At 39.0% G+C, this 23,736-nt stretch overlaps 1 protein-coding gene across 1 annotated transcript in view; it reads right to left on the bottom strand.

The window, feature by feature from the left end:
- The window catches only part of LOC143907458 (neurotrimin), a 166,876-nt gene extending 153,547 nt beyond the window's left edge, over positions 1-13,329 (bottom strand). The window contains exon 1 of the mRNA XM_077424277.1: positions 13,149-13,329. Within this exon, the coding sequence (XP_077280403.1) occupies positions 13,149-13,281 (133 nt within the window). The 5' untranslated portion in view covers positions 13,282-13,329. The remainder of the gene's footprint in view (positions 1-13,148) is intronic.
- Positions 13,330-23,736: the final 10,407 nt, after the last annotated feature.

The raw sequence follows: 23,736 nt of genomic DNA, 5'->3' as shown, positions 1-23,736 counted from the left end.
CGCTGAAACGCGCTTGTTAAGAAACTGATACATATCGTGTATTTTTTAACTAATATTTTAGTATACGACCTAACTATATAATTTCCATTTAATAGAATTCTGTAAAACATATCGAATATTTCCTATGAGTAGTAACTGATAGAAAGTCCATGCACATTAAAATAATTATTTATTAATCAATTTATAGTTCCATCATTTACGTGCTGGAAAGAACGAAACGACGTACGACGAGACGGCAAATTTAATTTAATTTTCAACTACTAATTATATTTCCGCAAAAGTATAAATTTCTGATAAAGTGCAATAAGTAATTTAATTATATTGTGACTGTTCATCTCTCACAAATTCTTGCTTTAAATGTTATTATTTTAATTTGATTTGATTAGATGGAGAGTTGTAATATATTAGTCAAACAAAATATCATTTACCCCAAAAGTTTTATTTATACTATTTTGTACAAATTTTACTTTTACATATATCCCACTCCCACGAGCATTTGAAATGAATAATTAGATTCTGTGCAAATATTACATCAAAGGTACATTTAAGAGAAAGCTTAAAAAACATAATTAAAACTTACCATGCAATATAATAAGCTGATAATGTGCAAAAAAAAAGTATAAGAGCACGATGTGCTGCTCGTTTTGATTGCTTTAGCGGCAGATAAGTACAATAGGCCTCGTTCATTAATACTATTTTGAAATTGATATTGCCCCGCGCTTATCACGTCGGTTAGGCGCTCCTGTAAAGATGTAATGAGATAGCTGTGATACAACGCTGAAAACTTAATTATGCTCACAACGACCCGACTAATTACTTGTCTTCGATCAACAGCCGCGTTTGCATTACTTTGGTGATAATTGGATCATGAAATCGTGGAGGCGGCGGAGCTTTGTAGCAAGTGTCAGAGAAAAAGAAGCGAGGGAGAGTAGGTCCTTATTAATTATTCTAGCTTATCACGGTTTTATAAAAATTAAGGAACAAAATTTTGAATCGCGTAGAAGCAAAGGTGTAAAGCTCATTTTAGACCATGATTTGTGAAAGAATTCAGAATATAATTCCATTTATAATTTCTCGTGCCGTTTGTAATATGTATACAGATGTTACATTTCAAGAATCAGAATATACATATACATAAAAAATATATCAAGATCGACATGGAAATGCATATATAAAATTATAAATAGAATTTTATTAAATTATAAATAGAATTTTGATTTCGCAGTTGCGAGAGAATTATAAGTTGTTTAAATTAGACTCACAATTAGCACATAAAAACACAAAATTCCGTTAACATAGCTTGACTAATTTATAATGCAGTTTTATACTAAAAATTAATAAAAAATGTGATTAAAAATTATTTTTAATGGAATTTATATTTATTTAAAATTAATCAAATTTATATTTTAAAAAATTAAATAATAAATTAAAACTAGTTTTAAAACAGCTTTCCAGTTTTTAATAATATAACAACAACGCATAAAATACATTATTATTACGAATACTTTTTATATAAAATGCGCTTTTATTTAAGTTCTATTAAATTTTTATTAAAATCTCATTCGATGTCAGCTCAGCAATATAATTTCACGCATATTTCAAGTTATTAAAAATAAAAAAACTCAGTAATTAAAAATAGATTACATACAATCTTCTACAGTGGAAAATTGTGAACTTAACAAATTCATGTGCAACTTAACAAATCTTTCGGTTGTCTTTAACAAACGGTAAAACAATTTCTGTAACAGCTCGCACGATGTACATAAATGTGTGCCCGACTTTCGCGTACAATTAAATATACATGGTCGTTAGCATACACATAAACTCGCGCGTTATACACGTAGTAGACCACGTGTTGGACGGGGGAGTGTATTGTAAAAGTCAACGCTGGCCGAGAAGGAAGAGACGAGCAATTAGCGTTATTAAGCACGCTCGACGTCGCTCTCGTTCCTTCTCTCTGCAACGTTCTCATTGTTATCCTTGCTCGCTTGGCGAATGTACTGCGCGTCTTTGCGTTTTTTTTTCTTCCTATTTTTACCCGAGGTTTGCTACGGCGATATAATGTTGCCATTTTCTCTCGCTGGGTTTACAAGCAACACCCAGAAAACAATTTTCTCCGTTTTGCGATTTACTGCGTCCGCGTGTTTCGCGTTCACTGAGATCAGCGTGCAGTGATACGAGATATCCGAAGGATACATATCGAGTATCTTTATTTCAAACAATTAAGTTAATAACTTGTTTAAAACATTTAGGAACAATTAGGAACAACACAAGGCACATGTGTGATAAATTTCAAATACAATCGTAAGAGCGATATATTTTAACGTATGAAAAGCACGATTTGATTTGTCGCTGATTTATCTGACAAAAGAGATATTCAGATATTCGATGTTCGATGACCGGCTTGGTAAAGTACTGAATATTAGTTCTTGTCGAGACGAAACGTGACAATATCGAACATGCTGCACGTTTAAACGCATTAGTTTATTTTCTGACGAATAAAAGCGATAAATAATAAAATATAAACCAAATCGCGAGGATATCGGGATAACGCTCTGGCGTCCCCGTAAGCTGTGAAAAGAAATATTGCTCTTAGCGCGCAGCGAGACCAGAAATATAAATTAAAAATAGCAGCAGCAATATAAACGGGATTTCAAGAATATCCAGGATAATCGGATTACTCAATGGATTTATATCGCTGCCCGTCATATTGTATCCCGGGAAAACTTTGATGAAAAAACACTAATGTCTAATCTGACATATACCTGATGACGTATCGATATTACTAATGTCCCGGGGCCATCTCAGAAAAAAGAGAGATATTAATTGGTCAATAAAACTGCGGAATGTACAGAAATGCGAAATTTTCTTGCATTAGGTAGCTCTAGCATCAAAGGTACTCAATTAATAAATAATATATTCTTTCTTTTAATAATAATTGCAAATTTCCACGCAGTTACTTTGTTGAGTTAATTTATTGCATTGTTACAACGCCAGAAATCTCGACCTTAGAAATTAAACGTGCATATGCGTGCTGACCCCGATTCCTTGTACGCCGCGCCGTGGCAATTCCGCGCGCCCGACGTTGGAACACGCGGTATTTGCATTTGACAGCGCGCTGAAGAGCCGCCACGAGGTCGGTTCAAGCTTAATCCAGGTTGGACTAAGAGGATTATTGCGAAAATGTTTCAATTGCGGCGTTGCCCAAACGTAACGAGGTCTATAATGTTCATACATCGCGGATGAAGTCCAACTCTCGTATCGACGATCACCGTTGCTCGTTGCTGCGTTGAAAAAATGTTAAGTCCTCTTTCCGTTTCTATTTATAGCTTATGTCGGAGCGTTATTCCGATTTTTTCGCGATTTGACTTCTGCTTTATTATTCCTAATTTTTTTGTTTGTACGTTATTTATTATTAAATTTTTATTTTTTATCAGAGGAGAGAGTGATACGCGTTTAAACGTGCAGTGCCCGATATTATCACGTTTTATCAGGATAAAAAATGTCTAGTTTATTACGATTTTTATTTAGTTTATAAATCTGTCATTCAAAATATAAAATTAAATGTATAGGTATTACACATGTCCTAATATTAACATATTGAAATATATGTATAAGATACTTTTTAAAAATCTGAAAATTTTTACTTGTCGCAAACAATGGCGAGATACATGCATTATAAGTGGGTAGCTTCACGTAATTCGCTTTTCAATATTAACAGTATGGCTTATTGCTTTAGAGAATGAGTATTGCCCTGTATATAGCACGACATGGCTAATTAACATAAACACGAACCAATCACTCCACGGACTTCATCGAGCGGCGGCGGGCGGCTACTTCGAATTTCAAACGTGGAACGAAGAACGGTTATGTATGAGATGTAAAGGTCGTGTTTGAGTTTGCCATTTGCGTACACAACGAAGACCAATAACGTTGTTTATACATCGGGCTGTACGAAATTGTACATCCGTTACAAACCGTCTGGCATAGGATGAATGAAAATGGACGCAGGTTGCAATTCTACAGATTGGCAATTACTTTCAACAAGCGAATATATATATCTCTCTCAGCGCTCTATACCGTACGTGTTAAAACTATTAGAGCCGAGCTCAAAAATTGTTCGTAAACTGTTTGCCAAGTTTATCTGCGTATCTGCGTGTAATGTATTTCTTTAATAAAACTGATCGATCTTAATTGCTCGTGTTAATTAGAATGTTCGGCACTTGGGAATTACACGATACGTGCGCGAAATCGCAGATACCTTTGATTCGAAAGTGTTACGAGACTTATCTCATTTGTAGCAAACATGTTAGAGGATAGGAAATGTGTAACAGAGTTACATGCCATTGCCATTATGCCTTTAGGGCTTGTTAGAAAACGTGCAGTAGTTACAGACTGCAGTGTTTATCCACCGCGGGGCACGGAAAATCGGCAATAGTCCAGTTAGAGAGGGCTATAGGCACCGCGACGACGTTTTCGAAACATTTGATAGTTCGATGAAACTGATCCACCAGAGAACGTTGCACTGGTTACAATGTCCCAGTTGCTTGTTCATACCGCGTCAATAAATCGATCGAGTCGGTGCACCGTAATACGACGTTTTTATTCATGTTTTTCTTTAATTATTTACATTTTTTTGCGAACTTATATCTAGGCGGGATACGACTGCATGAGACTCGACGAGAACAACAAATTGATTATTCAAATACACCAATGCATTAATCAAGAATAAATATTACAGTTACTGGAGTACCGATCGAATATTAATATTAATGCTAAATGATGCTTTTATCGTGTTATTAATTTTTAAACAATATTTGTTTCCGATTAGTAGCATTTACTTTGCCAGTGAATAATTAACAGTAAAGACTTTTTAACCGATCCTGCTTACTATCATTTTTTAAATAATTATTATGACAATAGGACAGTTGGTTTTTGGTCAATTAATCGTCAAGACGACGACCATGGGTTTTGGTCCTTTTAAACTGATGTAAATTTTTGATGCTTATATATATAAAACATAGATAAATATCCTTTCTATTTAAATAATTTAATTTATTGCGAAAAATATTCAGGTTCGAATCCTGACTGAGGTAATATATTTAGCAACAAATTAAATTATTTAAATACCTAGAATTTAAATATGCTATTATTTGTTTCTTTAGTGGAAATAGATTTTTTTTATTCTAACTGTTTCCGTGATACACTTTGAATTTAACTACTTCACGTGACATTTTTTTATTTCTGAGAGTTTACGGTTATAATAAAAAATCGTTTAATCTTTAAATACAAAAATCCCTAAAAGCAGAAATTCGATAAGATTCGAAACACACAAAGATTTTCAATTGATATATCTCTTTTAAGGAGAAATCTGTGAACTCTTCTTGTTAACGATTCACAATATATGAAATCGCAGAGAATAGCGATTCAATATACGAAAGAAATTGGTGGAAAAAGAGCATTCCCACTGGAGAACTTGATCGCGTATGAAATCGCGCCGATTTTAGTCTGCAGGCAATCCACTTGTATGCGCACTGCTGATGCTCAAACGTGCGCCGTTGTATTTTGCCAAGTTCGAAAATTTCACTTGCCACGTATTATCGATCCAAGGAAATAACATATTTTTTTTTTATTTAAAAATGCACTGCAGTTCGCGTAGTATTTATCCGCATTTTTAATATTGTTGGGAAGGACGTTTTATGCTTTATTTAAAAATTTTTCCGGTAAATTGGTATTCATTCGAATCACGTGATATTAAGCGAATTTCAATTTACGCCGAATTTCAGGATGATATTTCGGCATTAAAATAATAACGTCCAAATGACTGTTGATATTCAGCGTCACGAATGAAATATTTAGAGAGTGATATAGGATATTTTATCATAGAGTTTCGCACGCAATTAATCTTCCTGCTATATCTCCCATCGTTCATTTCTCTCTCCGACGTATTTCCAAAATTACGTCTGTTCTTTTCACACGATGAAAGATCAACGAGATACATGTCCGACAAAACTCACGTGAGACACGGGTCAACAAAATAACAGTCTCGGAGTCTCACAAAAAGTTACATAATTATTTTTCCTTGCGTTGGAAAGCCTCTAATTATGAAAAAGTTTATTATCAATCCATTGTATTTTTGACATTCTTACTCTTTCTTAGAAAGTATGTTATATTATATGAGGACACACACACACACACACACACACACACACACACACACACACACACACACACACACACACACACACACACACACACACACACACACACACACACACACACACACACACACACACACACACACACACACACACACACACAGTACGAACTAGCGTCACGTGAATAAAAATACATTGATGTCGTAATGTAATTACGTTTTGCGCAGGAATTTATCTAGAGAAATCTGTAACCGTGTACACGCGACTTATTAATACCGTATTATGATTAAACTGTTCTTTCGTTAAATTAATTAGCAAATGTGATTAATTGCATTTGGGACTGTGCGTGTGGATTATATCGATATTTCGAAAAACCTTACAACGAGTTGGTATGCCGCGTAATTTGCGACCACAGTATATAAGGTTAAACTTTAAACTTTAATATTTCACAAGCAAAGCATCCGCGCGTGGTACTTTGTAACCGCTGCGTGAGGTACGATAATATTAAACTGATGACAACGAAATTATTTACTGGCAGTTACTCTCTTCGCATGGCGCAAAACCCATTCGCCGCATAACGGTGCACAAAAGCATGCATGCAGAATAGGCCGCCGGCGCATCAGTTTGGTTCGACTGTCAACAATTTCGCGAGTTTTGTCTCGTCGTCCCACTTTGTCAATCGCAGTTTCATTAATCTATTATATTTCTTTGATTTTCTTCGCACAGAACGAGGATTTATAAATTTGCCAAATTTGAATATCATTTTTTATGAGTTTACTACGCCATGAGTATAAGATCGAAGGCATTTATCATATATCTGTACCTTACAAGTAAAGAATTGTATCTCCATTACTAGAAATGTAGAGAAAACAGGGTTTAAAGTTTATTATTTCTATGAAAATTTCCAACACGACTTTTTCAAAACATAGGAAATAGTAATAATAGACATAAAATCTTTTACCATTATGCAATTTAAGGTGTATTAGAAAAAGTAAATTAACTTTGTTTTAACAAAAACTAGAGATACAATTTTTTATCTCTAAAATACAAATATATGTATTTTTCGTGATATATCGATCTTTTTATTTATTTTTATACTTTATATTGATAGAAACAAGATATTATTGTTACTTAAATTTGCATTTAGAAACTTTGCCTGTAGCACAGATGAAAGTGCGAGATGATATAAATGGACATAAAGATAAGTAGCGAAGTAACGTAGCGCACGAGTGAATTCTGTCGTGAGCAAGATTGGTAAATCTTGGATACCGAAGTTTGCGAAGTTTAGAACAAAGAAGGTTTCTTCAAAGATAAACCGGTGGTTTCAACAATGATTGCGACAATCCTTTCTTCTGTCTCGTTAATACTGATTACTGAATACGTAATTAATCCCACTTGCGCATCTTCAATTAAGGATCTTATTATCCGAAAAGGAATAAGCAAAGTTGTTTCGGCGGTTGCAATTTCAGAAGTATGTTGTGCAACTTTCACGGTTGAACGATCCTTTTTGCAGAAAAGTCTGGGTATACCGTAGGGATCCATAAATACATTATCCCTCTATAAAAGTTAAATAAGTAAAAGTTAAATTAACTCTAAATCCACCACGTCCCGCGCGCAGACCTGACTCAAGTCTTACGCCTTAGTAGGTGAGCTTTGCCACCTGCAAAAACCGTAAATAATGTAATATATACTTGATGGAATTATTACAATATTTCTACTTTTGTGCGGCTCGATATGCAATATTTATGACGTACGCTTTGATTGCTCCGTTCCTTTTAGTATATACAGCATGGAAATAGCGCCACGTTTTTAGATACCGGTATAAATTAAATAACATTAAAGGAACGATATAATTAGATTCACATAGAAAGTCGCATTTATCTTGAAAATCCAATGCATCGCAATCATATCAAAATAAATATACATTTGTTTCTTTTTATACAAAATAATAAATTAAAAGTAATAATTATTTACCGTTTTCATGGTAACAAATGACAGGAATAATCCAGATAGCTGCGGGTTTTATTATCGGATTCGAGTAATTACTTTTATTATCGCAAAACGTTGCTGCGTTAAGCTTATCTTGTAATAGAGCTGTCTTGTTTGCGAAATTCAGAACTAAATTAGAATATCTTGCGCATCGATCAGACGGCAAATCAATTTCACGAAGCTTCCACTTCAGCGGCCCCCGATATTTGCGCAAATAAGCATTACCTGGGGCGCTACGTAAATAAGTTCGATTTATTTGAATCGAAAGAAGCTGACAGCTCGCTAGAAAATTACGTCACACTGTGGCTTTAAGAAATTTAGTGGATGTTTCGCGTTGAGTGCATACCCTCGTTACTCGACTGGCCCCCCCCCCTCCGTTTCTACGCCACTGACGCAAGTTATATACAGTCCGTGCATACATCACACGCATGTGCTTTTGTTGCACGTGGCCAAAGAAAATGCCAGCTGATTTACAGCCGGCATTTACTTTGAGAGCATTCCCTTCTTACTGAAGATAAATCGACAGAAGCCGCGCATTTACTTCTCCTGTCTTTTCTTCCATACCCTAAGATTTACACTTGAAGATACTTAAATCTACTAACGCGCGCGAAAGCTATCCCCGCAGCGCGCAGAGATTTCTACATCTGCTATTTTATTTTAAAAATGCACGCCAGCCGCGATTTTCTTTCTTATATTCTCTAAATGAATTTATCTATTCAATTTCCAGTCCTTTTTCTCCAGCGAAAAATCGCCCTCTCCTTTTTTATGAAATTTATTTTTCGGTTAAATGAGATGTCATCGATCAGACGGAAAATTAAACGTTAACTTTCGTCGGCAGTGATAGTTTATTCTCTCGCGATTGCTATTGTAACACGAATGAAATACACCGAGGACAAAACGCGCGTCGTTCGATGAAACCAGAGAAATACGATACAAATAAATAAATCATACTTTCCGGCAGACAAAATATTACAAGCGTAAGAAAGAGAGAGAGAGAGAGAGAGAGAGAGAGAGAGAGAGAGAGAGGGGGGAGAGGGGAGAGAGAAAGAGCCCCGTCTTGAGAATCTGCTGCTCGGTTAGATTATCGTTTCACCACAAGATTCAGTGCCCTCCCTCGAGCTTATTTCCATTTACATTCGCCGCTACCACTCGTGAGACCCTTCTTTTACGACTGGCCGAGTACCATCATAACTGGTGCTGCTTCAAACATCCTTTTACTTGGATATCCCGTGCTGAAAATTTTTTATTACATTCACAGAGAAGGCAGTAAAACAACGGAGGTCCCGGTCTACGGTCGCATGCACCTTGATATTTTCCATGTAAAATGGTTGGTCGACCTTAATAAGACACAGCAGTCGAAAATCTGCATTACGAAGCCGTACTTTATATTATAATATATTGCACAAGTGTATACAATACAAATAGTATTATAACTTTTAACTTTTTGTGTATAAACGAAAGTTTACTCGCATAATTGATGACTCTGATATCGACACACTGTATACGCAAAAAGGCAACCGTAATGACGTATAATCGGCGAAAGTCTTTTCAAAGCTGATAAGTAGAGCACAGCACTTAATTACCGAAAGCTTTTACATTCGTGGAGACGCTTGTTGAAGATACAATCATACTCGCATTGTTGGTTTGCGAGGACACCTTTGCGAAAATGAGGAAAGCGCGAAGTTGATTTTAACCCAGTTTGTAAATCCTATTAAAAAGTATATAGCGGCGTCTCTCTGTAAAACTGAAACTTCTTAAATGTCCCCGCGAGACTGATGGTATTCAGCGATCAAATTCAGTGACCCATTTTCATAATATGGACAGACAGTTTCAATATTTTTAGGACAGATAAAAAGGAAGTGACGTTATGACGGTTCTAATATTATCTTAGTCAGATTGATATTGCTGGATAAATTTTGCAACGTTAATATATGCATAATTAATTAACTAGAGTTATTATGCAACAGTCTTGTGTGGTATCGAGATTTCGAATGTGATGTATTTTTGGTTCTGCACACATACCTAAAAAGACATTACCGGGATATTACGATAGCATACAGTGCACATTGATGTTTACAATTAAACCACGCGCGACCAAATCTACTAATTGTGTAAATCAATAGCTTGGCTTAATTATAAAATGACTGAAATTAATTCCGACGCGCGCAGAAGGACAAGTGTTACACGATGAAATTTTACGTTGGGTACGAAAAAAAAACACTCAACGTGGTTTTTTATACAGTGATGATTCAGCAAAACTATACTTCATGCCAAACAACAATAATTCGATTTGATTCATATGAAGTGTTACTATGCAACCTATTGTTAGCATGAAACAAGAGAACCTATAGATCAATAGTATAGTTATAACTTTCTAATTTTTTTTTAACCTTTCGTGCATTGCATAACGTGAATTTTGGCAAACTCCAGTTTAGGCAATCTAAAAAAAATACCAATTTGATAAAATGATGTTTACATCATTGGAGTGTACATTTGATTTTTAATTAGCATTAATTCTTTGATAAAGATACATGCAACTTTTGAGATTTTCTCATGTAAAGCGCAGTCGGTTGGCAACTATATGCGGCGGTTTGTGCGCATTCGGTATTTTATACGACATTGCGACGATGCGTAGAATGTATGAGAGAAATTAGTCAGACGAGAGTGCTACCTCAGGAATTTCATATTCATCCCACATCTGCGAGACCAAATTATATCCGTGGTGTCTCGCGTAATCGCTTAAAATCGTTGGTGCTCGAATCGCATTCGGCATAGTTACAAGTGTATAACCAATTTTCCCAAAACGCAGAACGTTTATTTTACGTCGAGAATTATGACATCGGTGTCGACGCGAATTGAAAAAAAAAAGGTAAAAAAGTTGTATTAAAAATTGAATGATTGTAACGAACAATTTGCGAAACATCCAAGAAAATTTATCCACTGCGTAAAATCGTTCTTGCTTATTCGTTCCTAAAATGATGTATATAATTATGAGATTTATGCATTGTAAAATTCTAAACTACGACAAATATTTATACAAACGCGTGAGGGCATATATGCATGAAAAAATGTGTTTTTAATTTGTTCAAATGAAAAACCTAATATGTGTAAACGAAGGTGATGAAAATTTTTAAATATTTCACATTTTCGTAAAAATTTATCAAATTCGCTGTTAATAAAACGTAATTTTGTAAGCATTAAACTGGTCTATATAGGGTAATCTTGCATCAATATGGTAAATAGTAATCAGCTCAAGGGCTTTATATGTTTCTCTATATGCAGAATGCAACCTAATTATGACAAACATATCGCATAATTTCGTCGAAATCATTAAAGCGCGAATAATATAGCCGGAAATATGAAATCCTAATTTCATTTGATATAGTATCACAGTATAACTAATTGTTTATTACTCACAAGAGCAAACAAACTTGCCCAACTAAAAGCAGGATTAACAAATGGAACAATCTCTCATTGTGTGTAATATAACACATTTGTATAATACACATAAAATTCACGTAATATATTTCAAAGAATAATGAAAAAACATATGTATATTATTAAAATCTACCGGAAAATTAAAGAAAGAATTAAAAAAAAAAGGCGGAACGAAATTGTGAGTCATTAACGTAAAATATGATCTTCCGATATTCGTAATTATATGGACGTTTATATTAATTATATTTGCAAATAATAGCGTCAATGCATATTTTTCTAATAATATTTTCGTGTTTTATGCGACGAATAGAAATATTTTCTTGTAACTGTGGCAACGGCGTCTTGCAGTAACAGCACAGCATCTCTCTCTCAGCGCATAAAACGATTAATTATAGAATAAAGTTGCATCTTAACTTTTTTTTAGTATCTCATCATATTTCAACGTAATTTATTACAAAGTAAATCTTATCTAAGGCCACCATGTTACTCGAGGCTCTCTGTGATATCGCAAAACAACGCCCGCGAGAATTCGGTCGAAGCTCGTTATCTCGTTACGCACTTGTTCCGCACAATCACGTATTCTGGACAGAATTTCTTTGTTGATGAAGAAAGATTGAAGAAAAAGTTCCCGTTACATGTTCATCTTCCGATCAGCAAAAAAATCTTAAAAACATTTAATTATGAGGATCATTATCAGTTTTTGAGCTCAATATTTATTATATATTTGATACTTAAAATCGATTTACAAAATTATTAACTGATATTTAAAAGAACATCGCATTCGGAGAACAAAGTTGAAATGGATTTGCGTCGGAGTAAATACGAAGGCATTCCTGATACTCGGAATAATGAGCGAGACGTACGAGTGAACTATAGTACGCATCTCGCTTATACTTCCCACTTATCCTCGACGATTTCATTCGCCGCGCCGAACTTCAGAAGCTATTGCATAGACATCGACGTTTCGAATTACTCCCCCCCCCCCCGCGAGAACCGACAAACTCTCTCGCGCACGAGAGCTACATTTCGCCGAGTAAGAGGCACGCACCACAAATCCGCGCTACGTGGAATACCAGCACCAGTAGCCTAGTAGTCGCGTTACTCTACGTGTGGGGAAACAAGAGAGAACAATCTCCGCGTCCGACCGTCGCAACGCGTCGCGTCGCGCGGAGGCGGCGGCGGTGATGACGGCAGCGAAACTCGTTAAACTTCCCCGCACACGCGAAACGGAGAGCGCGCGCTTGCGGGTAACAAAATTTCTACCGCTCCGAGGGGCGGGGCGGGTGGTGGTCGCAGTTCATACGAAGGATTCAATTAGCATCGTGGCGGCGGTGAATTTAGCACTCGCGGAAAAATGAAACTCCGTCGCGGAGAAATTCAGATGTACTCTCTGCGGACGATAATCGTAGGATCAAAGGGGGGTGTTTTGTCGATGATCATCTCTCGTATCTCGCGAACGAGATACGGGGAACCGATAAGTGTGCCCTTCCCACGCGCATACCGCGGAGACCCGCGCGGTTTGTAAAACGCGTGTATACGATTCCTGCATGGTTTTCCACTCACCGGATGCGACGGCGGGGTTGTCGGTCCATGCACTTCCCGCGATTGTGGACAGCAGCACGGCGCCAGTCAACAGCCGGAGTCGGCCTCGCGCGGTTCCCGGGACACGTCGGTCACGTTGATGCTCACTGATCATCGCGGTACCGGATGGACGAGAGGGTGCGCGACCGGCATCCCGACTGAGGGGTTGGTACCCGAGAGCGTGTTTCTCTACCTCCAGTCGCGTCATCCCCTCTCGTTTTCCCGCCACGCGCAGACGCCTCCGCTACTGTCGGGGCTTCCGCCAACTCTTGAGCCACCCCTTTGCCCTTCATCCACCACCGGCCCCATCCCCCGTCTTAATCCCACTCACTTATCTCTTATCAATAAGTGACGATTAATTATCCCTCTATATACCCTTACGCGTCGCAGCCGCTGCGCTTTCGAGGTCGCTCACAACCTGTGGCACGCCTCATCTCCGGGGTACTTGGGGTATGTCTTTTGGCATGAGCCCTGAGGACGGCAGATATGAACGCAAGAATAATATCACTTCCGTCGACGCCGAGAGAGTTGGTTGGCTTGCGCCCGATTTATGGTTAGTCGCGATCGTAATATGCGTTCGGAGGATTCTGGGGAGGGGGGAAGGGGGTTCGAGAAGGCTCGGCGATAAATAAAGTTCCGCGCGAACTTATAAAAGAATTTATTAAAACTGCAATGCCCGCCTCGCGCGGTGCATACGCACGCTAAATTTGGAAACAGACGCAAGTATACGTAACTATACGCGATATAATTTTGCATAGAAAGAGAATGGAAAACATAAATTGAGTTTAGTAGATGAGTCGAGGCTGGTTGGAAATTGAGTTAAAATTACATGAGTAATTATCTCTCTATCCGCGGTACTGTTGTGCCGAGTTAACATTATTCAACAAAATGAAGAGTAATTACCATATTTGTGTTAAAAATCTTAACATTACTTTAGAAAAAAAACTCGATATTTCTTTTTAATCTGTTTAGGGAGGAGGAAAGCTCCCTTGCGAATTGACATGATATAAAAGTTATAACATAAGTTTTAAGTTTAAACGACTAGATATAACGGCGATCTAGAGGGAGGGATCGCTTTAAAGTCTAAGTAAAATTAATTTCTCTTTCAAAACAAACACGCTAAAAATTGAGGATTATACAATTTGCAATTAGAATTGACCCTTTATTTATATAAAACTTAAAACTCTAGGATGCAAAATAACTTTTTAGTGTAATTACAACTTTTCTATAGCGTTCATTAACTACGTGTTTATTGCAATAATCCTTTTAATCTGCATTCCGTTTCTCTTATAAGATTAGATGTAATAGCTGTGCAGCATGCCTGAAGTTTCTTTCATGATGACTTTCTATCGCGGAATAATGGCGTCATTATTGTGATCATTACTGTAGAACGTAAAATTGATAAGAATTTAAAAATATACCAGATACGTTTAAGATGCGTTTTATTTTTATTGATATGCTCAAAATATCGAAAAATGGCAAAGCTGAAAGGCAAACATGATAAATATTTTTTGCCGTAATCAACGATTTATTGCACATATTTTCTAATATATCGCGAACACAGATATATTAAAGATAAATGTGATGTGAAATACATGATATTGCGCATGTAGCTTTCATCTATTGACTGCAGATATTAGTTTGGCTGTTACGTAAGCGCAATTTGGAAGTTCATACATATTCAGTCAATCCACTCGCCTTTACGTGGAATAAACGATAAAGATAATTGATCATGTGAAATATCGATTAGCTATATCGGGAATAGTTTAATGGATTTTGCTAGAAAGTGTGATTAATAAACCTCGCAAAGGAAATGCGATTTTCATTGACATATGATGGACGGAAGATATATTTTTGGATCGGTCCTTAATTGCTTATTCCACAAAACATAATCGCGATATAATGAATCGCGCCTCTGATAGTGAGATTTGATTGATGTTCGCACAGTAACGGATATATATAAGTTGTGCAAACATTTGGGAGAAAATATATCCGCGTTTGATTTTTCCTTTTTCATCTTTTACGATATCTCTGCCGATATTGACATTATTTTGACTTTAATAGCTTCCGGCCAGTCACACATTACGCGTTTAGCTCGAGGCGTGTAACGTAATAAAACACGATTCCTATATATTTTTATTTCAACATCCGAATGAAGTCATTGCGCATTATACTTCTCACTCATAATTTATATATTTATGCATTTTGAAGCAGCAACTCATAGCGTAACCATTAAAATCAAGGATTACGGATATTAAACGTTGATTCACGATTGAGCAAAACATTCGTAAATATTTCGCGGTGTAATGCGCGCAAACGGCGAAATATGTATTATATTTCAATGTTACAAACGATTACAATATCATCGACGGCGAGCTATTTAAAATTTGATCTATCCCAATATAAAACGTGTTTCCCTCGTTTCAATATGATAACGAATGCATTAATCGTAGATTATATTTTGCGGCGATTTGGCGTCCCGCTCGATGTTGCGGCAAGATAAACAGGCGTAAACGGTCTCTCGTAATCGTTGCTTCCGCGCGTTTAGACCTGGCCTGGGCGAGGGAAATCTCACGCGAGGTGAATAATGTTCCGACGGAGGTGCGGATTGCAATATCGCGGCGGCGTATGGAAGAACGCTGTGCACCAGATACGCGAGTTCTTGCGGCACTCGTGCTGGAAGGCGTGTCAGGAGACTCCAGGGCGCCAGAAGACGCACTGCCATTGTAGCCCCCAACTTCTGTGTGACGACAGTGGTCCTCCGTTGCTTTTTCACCACACCTCTCTCTCTCTCTCTCTCTCTCTCTCTCTCTCTCTCTCTCTTTCGCTCTTTCGTCGCTTACCTCCCGCTGCCGCCTTCCATGCTCCTGTCGCGCGCGTCTGTCCTCACGTACGTGTAAACCCCTGCCGACCGAATATTGTCTGCCAGCGCGGTATTTCAGTTAGCTCGTGTGTGCGGTCCGAGGAGTCCACTCCGTTTTCGGACGTGCATCCGAGTGCAGTATACCACGGTATGCTCTATATATGCAGTTTGCCACCGAGGCGAGGCGTGTAAAGTGGATGCAGGGTAGAGTTCTAAACAGTAATTCTGACCTATAATTTTCAAGACAAGCCGTTCGAAACTTTCGAAACGCGCGTGGTATTTAATAAGCGCGGCATATACCTCGGATTAAGGGAAATACATGTAAATCATGCGCGCGCGAGAGCCAACCGGACTTAATCTATAAAGATGTGAAATCTTTATCGAGGTAGTTAGTGGCATACCGCCAGAAGGGTTATTGCCAAGTAACGAGCAAAGAAGGAAACGGGAAACTTTCATATTGCTAATAACTATATTTCAATTTGCAGCTTATTTAAAGAAGAGAGAATTTTGCTTGTTTTAAACTATTTTATCCACAACATTAAATTGAGACCAAGAAGAGTTTCTAAAAGATATTAATAATACATATATATAATAATTGATTTTTTAACAGAAGTTTTTAATATGTTTGAAATTATCCAATTTATTGTTATATCTTATAAACTTGACGTTAATCCTAGAAAGCCACACTTTCTGTGAGTCTTTATTACACCCAGCTACTTTTAATTATTGATAACTTTTCGAAAAATATTTTTCTTTATTATTTATATTTTAAACATATTTTTTCTAAATTTAAACGTCAAAATGTCGGAAACGTCTGTGTCATCATAATTACGATTGACTTTTAAGAAAAAGTTAATTTCGGAAGAAGCTCGCGCGCGCGAATAGAATTTTCTGAACTCTAAAAACTCTATCTACTTCGAAATACAGTTTTCTTAACGCTGTATTGTATTATATAAAAAAATAGTCATTTGTTAAAGATAAAGGATGCGTATAAGGATGTAGCACATCCAAGACTGATTTCACTGGAATCCCACACATCTACTAAACAGCAGATAGAGCTGCGCAGCATGGGAAATCATAGAGGAAGAACAAAATTTTTTTTACCTTACATTTCTGACCCCTACCTTTCATTATATAGAAACGGCGGGTGTTTTAATATTAATACCACACTAGGTTTTCTAGGATTAAATATTAATTTAAAGATTTAATACCAATACCACTAGTATGGCTTTTTAAGATTAAATCGAAACGTAAATGATTAGTCGATACTTAAGAATTACGATTGACAGATGACATCGCATTCATATTAGCTATTGTCTTTTCCTATATATTCTAACCGCATTTAATATCACGCTACGTCACCCATGATTATTTCCACAACTTTCATAATCAGCGTGAGAAGTAGTTTGGTATCGAGACAAAGGGGTCGTAACGTCGTTCTCATTTCCCCTTCGAAACACTTTGTCGGCACGCAGCCCGCGTGTTGGCGAACAAGCGGGCTACGTAGCGACGCGGGGAAACGGAAAACGACCACTCTGGAAGCTACAGTGCACGGGTTCGTCGATGTGTTCGGGAACATCAGTGACTTTGCGAGAGAGGCGCTCGCTTCTCTTGTCTGCCTATCCCATAAAGTTACATCTCGCAAATTGCGTTTGTCAACAACGGCTAATTGCCGCCGAGAATGTTACTCGACTATGAAGTGGCTCATAATTATGCTGATGCATCCTATACGGAATCGAATTATTTCGCCAAACGCCGCAAGCGAGCGCAAAGGAGAGGAATCTTAATACACCTTTCCGCTTTTCCGAGGGGATAACGGCGCGCGGGGCGCCGCGCGTCTCGCGCAAAACGAACGGTTGTATTTTTGCGGATCGTACTTCCGGGCGTGTCTGCGGTGAACGCAAACGGGATCGTGACTTACATTCGCCGTCGGCTCTATGCCGCGAGCGAACCGAGCACACTAAACCGAACCCGCCTCGCTATGGCCGGCAGTCGAAGATTATTATGAATAAATTTGCGCTCTCACGTTTGGTTCGAACGTCGCCTAAATTTCCGAAATTTGCGATTTTCCAAATAATATGTTAATAAGAATTTGAAATTCGTGTCGTGCTCAGAAGGCATAATTTACCGAGTCCGTAACTTCAGTTCTTAATACGTATATGCTTCCTAGATTCTCATTCGTATAGTATCGTAAAGATACTTCACTTTTCAAGCAAAGTTCTTTATTAGGACAAGATTTCTGCGTATATAGTGACATTATAGAGAGCATGATCTGCTTTTAACTCGTGCGATTTTTGTTTAATTAGAAATACTTAATGCAATATTTACATATAACTCAAACTGATGACTAGAAATGATTCTGTAACTTCCTCGGCAACTTCTTAGCTAGTTTGCGCCGTCGAATGCACTTGGATTTGGGCGAGCTTCTTAAGAACGTGATGAGGGCATACGCGCATACGTTAACGCCGAAATGGCAGCAGTGATTCCAGGGAGCGACGCATCTCTCTCTCTTTCACTCTCTCTCTCTCTCTCTCTTTCAGTATATACGCGATCTAATGGTTAAGTTAAGTGGCTGACGTAACAAGGTTACCGAGGAATGCGAGGACGACGGAGCTTTCAACGGAGCACCCGCCTGTGTATGGCGAGACTATCGCCGCCTCCTACGCTCTCCGTTCTCAACCCCCGCTTCGACGTTTCCGCAGCAGCGAAACGTCGAAGCCCCGGCAACCTCCTTCCCCGCAGACGTGCCTTTGTGGTACCATGACCCGACCTACGACACGCCACCCGCACCCCTCGCCCCGCGCACACCCTCCCGGATATAGAACTATCCCATTCACCCGTACGTGCGTGTGATATGCGCGACTACGACATGGTTGCGCGCACGTACGGCTGATTCGTCTTGACATGCGTGCACTATCCCTCTACCGCGCGCGAGATTGCCGAGGCAACGTTGAATTACGCGCGATGCTGTGCACACTCCTTTTCCTTCTGCCACCGGAGAAATAATGCATGGACGGACGCGAACATGACGACACTGTATGTCTTCACACATTATCCTTACCTTCTCTTGATTATTTTTTTACGAGTCGGAGTCGAAGTCTCTTCTAACGGTTGGGTTTCACACAATCACAATAAGTTTTAAATGTCTAGTTTGTAGAACGATTAAGATGGATTTAAGAGCGATAAGTAAAACACCGGTTGTATCGCATGCAAATCAAGCAAATAATTAATAATGAGGTGGAAAATTTAATATCGCAAATATATAATATATGACATTTAGATTCAATTGCGATAAACAAGCTGTCCGCGAAAATAACCATACGCAATGACAGACGCACATAATAACCATATTTATTTCATTTTCGTTCAAGCTTCTATTTTTTTTAAATACAATTCCTGTCAAAAGTTCTCGCGTTACGAAATTCCTACGTCTGAGAGTTATCACTCTGAAGAACAGCGATCGACGCAATTCTTCGGAATGTCTTTCCATCGATTATCTATCTATTCAAGCACCTAACTTAAATGACGTGGCATAATACGAATAGATGTCATTTAATAGCGCGTAAAGCAGATTTCATCCGGCAACCTCTTATAATCAATTGAACGCTGGGTGGGTGAGCGACGCGCGACTCACAATTGAGTCCCATAATGCAAAATTTCTCGCCAACATTCCGGGCAAATTTATATTAATCGTAAAGAAGAAGTTTGTGGTATGCATATCTACGCTGCAGACCCACGCTTTTTCCTCCATCGGTGACTCAAAGCGTAGTGTATGTATACTGTCTGCGGTGGGTAGAAACGAGTTAATTCCGCCAAATAACGTCTGAGCGCAGCACTCGAGACTCGATTCCGCTGAAATGGGACGAAAGCGCAACTGAATTTTGCGCAGCGCCGTGTGACATGGTGTTTTAAAACAGATCGCCGGCTCTACGTAGGAAATTCGTTTTAGAAATATGGCTGAATGACTGTCAGTGGGTGTTTCGCAAACGAGAAGTCATTTAAGCGCTTATATGAGCACTTGACGCTGATAGGGAAGTCAAATGCACTGTGTCTGCCCCCTTTTCAACCTACCGGCTCGCCCGCCGCACCCGCGCGTTGTCCGGTCCTTTGCTATTTCACCCCCTTTATTGTAGGCGTGAAATACTCGAGCAAATCACCGGTAATGCCCGCCAGCGATGTAAAACTTCTTCCGCTTTTTATTTTGCGAGCGCGCGTTCTACTTTCGCGGCACCACTTCAGAAAGACGAGTACTGTGTGTCCCGCTTTTTACTGTCCAATAATAATTGAAGTACACACACACATGCACACGCATGTATATAGGGATGTTTATTGCCCTTTGCGTCTGCCAATCGATACTTAACTCATCCGACGAAAAATAAGAAAAGGAAATGAGGAGGAGAACAACGCGCTCTGGAGAATTAAACCGATCGCGTGTGCAATTTCGCTTTCGCGACGATCACCCTTCGAACGATCGACTAATGAAAAATATACAGCGCGACGCTCGCGAGCCCCGAAAATATTTACGCAAATTGCCGTTCGCAAACACATAAAATTACATGACACATCCGAGTAATACCGCAACCGTTGCGCGGCAGCGCCAGCGCCAGCGGCGACGTCGACGGCGGCGGCGGTGGCGGCGGCGGCGGCGGCGCGGATCGGCGCGATCCCAAGCCGCAGTTTTGTTTATTTCATTTTGTTTGCCGTGTAGAAAGCCCAGTAGCGCTAGCTTCCAAATCCGATATCATTGTTAATATTGATCCGCGCCACTGAGCAAAACGGGAATACAGCGATACTGTGAGCAATGTCGGTACAATTATATGTAGATTTCTCGTATACACGGGCGACGTTTACCCCGATACTTGCGTATACTCTCGACACACGTACGGTCATTAATCTCGGTAAGTAAATCTGTGAATGACGCATGGCAATTCGAGAAATAGAACTATTATCAGTTGCAGAAGGTATAAGGGAGGCGATGGAGACGCGTATTAAGATTTATTCGGCCGAATTACAAACTGCGTGCAGCGCGGAGAATGGCAGTTAATAAACGGCGGTGGACGCGCGCGCCCATTGTAATTTATCTGCAGATAAAATGTAAAAGATAAAGTGTCGCACAAACGTAGGAAAATATGAGTAGTGTAAAATTGAACGCGGTGGGGCGCGGAGTTACGAGAGCGATTTATGGCCTTGAATATTTCGGTTACTACGTGCGAAATATCAGTGCGGGATCGAGGGGGGGGGGGAAACGTCCTAATTATGTTATTTTCATCTGGTACATGATACATGCCCGGTACATGAAATACCGGTAAATGGTAGGATATATGTATGTATAATTCCTGCGTCGAACCGCCGGTATGGCCAATTGGCATAAGTCCATACTAATTTCTGTTTTCTGTTCCATAATATAATTTCGCGAGATTTATTAATAATATTTGCACGAACCGAATCGGAATTTGTATTCCATGGACGCGGTCGCGTGTCTTCAATGATAAAATTTAACAAGTGATATTTAATAATTTAATCAACCTGCGCGATTTTTCTCTTCGAAAACTTCTAATCCATCAGAGTTTTAAATGCATTCCCCCGATGCCAGCGTCGCTTTTGCAACGAACGCGCTCTCGTCCGCGTTCTTTCGCGGTTAAACTATCGAGTGGCTTCGTTTTACGATTTACTCTACATATGAATCATCAGCGCGGTACCGGCCGTAACGATCTTTGCATACACAGCACCGGCCGGCCATATTGTCGATTGGATGGCGGAAACTCGTCACTCGAACGAGCAGAAATAGGCCTCGATCGATCGGTACGTGTGGGAGAACGGAAGAAATAGAAATTCACGGCCTCGCGGTTATAATAGATGAACGACAAAGATGGCAGTTGACGCACGTATTTCAGATATAGAAACGTCGAACGCGGAGTAATCGATCCTCCCAAATCCAAACTGTCATTCAGCGAATGATAAACAAAAGGGCGATCAAAGACTGGAAATCCGGTAAAAGAATTTCATTTAACGGCTTAACGGGTTCCGGCCGTCGTCCGTTATAGGTTTACTCGTTCTTTCCTTCTCATGTTCTCTCTAATCCTCTCTCTTTCTTTTTTCTCTCTTCTTCTATGTCAAAAAATACTGTATGAATATAATGCGTTAGTACGCGCGCTGGAGTTTCATTGTTGGGCAAAAAGTGAAAAAAGGGGTGAGTTTAATCGTTTTTTTTGTGCTCCGATTGATTGTTTACGTGATGCCGAAAATAAAATCTCGAAAGCGTTTAATTGCTACGTTATCAGTGCCTTAACAGGCACAGTTCATGCATGCCATGGATATATTTTTATTTGACGAAGAAAAGTCATCCCTGCCTCTTTTACGCTGATAATTTTGTTTAGTCGCACAAATGAAAGTTATATTACTTTGTCAACAATGTCGTAATTTATATGTGATATTATAAAACTTTCGCGGAATCTGCATTTAGAAAGCGGAAGTCCGTTCTTAGCTTTTCGTCTGCAACCATCAAGGATATCGCAGATTTATTATGCGATTTTCTTCCCCTTTCTTTCTCCCCCTACTTCTCATCCACTCTTCTAATTCCAGCCGCGATGAATCCTTTTCCGGGAACTTATTAAAGTAACGTGGACAAAAGTGCGTTCATTAGTCTTTAATAAAAACGTAATCCACGTCGGTGGAACGTCATATGGAGGATTAAAACATTGCCGAGAAGCTTGACGGCAAGTGTTTGCGAATCGTCCGGCAGTTAATATCATAATCTCACTGTCTGCAGCATGAGAGTTCATAAAGCAGTACGAAATAAATACTTGGGCGCAGAATCGTACATCGTACAATCAGAAGATTGAAATAAACAGCAGATTCAGCTGATTATCATTTCTGTGAATATACCGTCGACAATCGCTGGAACGTGATAACATGGAAGAGTTATTAAAACGAACTCTGCAAAGAGAGAAAGAAAGAGCAGGCGAGCGGAAGGATGGGGTGCGAGAGGGGTAGGGAGATGAGAGGGGGTGAGAGAGTACGTGAAAATGAAGTAACTCGAATAGAAGTTCCCCGAGTGCATTAGGAAGCATAAGCTTCCCGATTCAAGGCCGGACGGATGTATTTTTAGTCGCGCGTCGAAGCTCGTTCGAGTTGATAACGGATCGTTATCAGCGAGTTAACGGGATTTCGCGTCGTGAATTCCGCGTTTCTCCGGTGCGCGCTCCGCCCGGCTGAATATAACCGGCAAAACTGGGCACGTCATAATAGGAATTCAGGAAATTGGGTTGTAATATCGGTGGATACGGCGCGGCGCGATGGATACGCGAACATATTCCAACGATTGTGAGAGAGATCGGTGCGTTAGTTTAGTTCGTACAACGCGGGGCGCTCATTTATTCCATGAGAAACCGAGTCACGTACACCCTCGCGTTCGCTTTACTATCCGTCGTTCAATCCGCACTGTCCGTTGCAGTTTGCACATTATGGACGATATTAGATATTCTCGTCGACTGATAATTAATATCCACTCGAAATCCGGTGTGTGTGATGTGTATGCGTGTGTGCGTGACTTACTTTTGTTCAATTAATACGTTTGTTCAATTGATACATTCGTTAAATTCATCGCGAGAGCGGTAATATATGCGCGGTATATATATATATTTTTTCAAAGTTAAATTAAATTACAAACCTTGAAAGTGCATTTTCTACTTTACGTGAATACGGTGG

Source organism: Temnothorax americanus, unplaced genomic scaffold (genome assembly GCF_048541705.1).
Source record: "Temnothorax americanus isolate GAGA-0224 unplaced genomic scaffold, ASM4854170v1 Scaffold81, whole genome shotgun sequence".
Classification (NCBI taxonomy): Eukaryota; Metazoa; Arthropoda; class Insecta; order Hymenoptera; family Formicidae; genus Temnothorax; species Temnothorax americanus.
The sequence above is the reverse complement of the archived record's forward strand: the minus strand, read 5'-3'. Positions and strand labels throughout refer to the sequence as shown.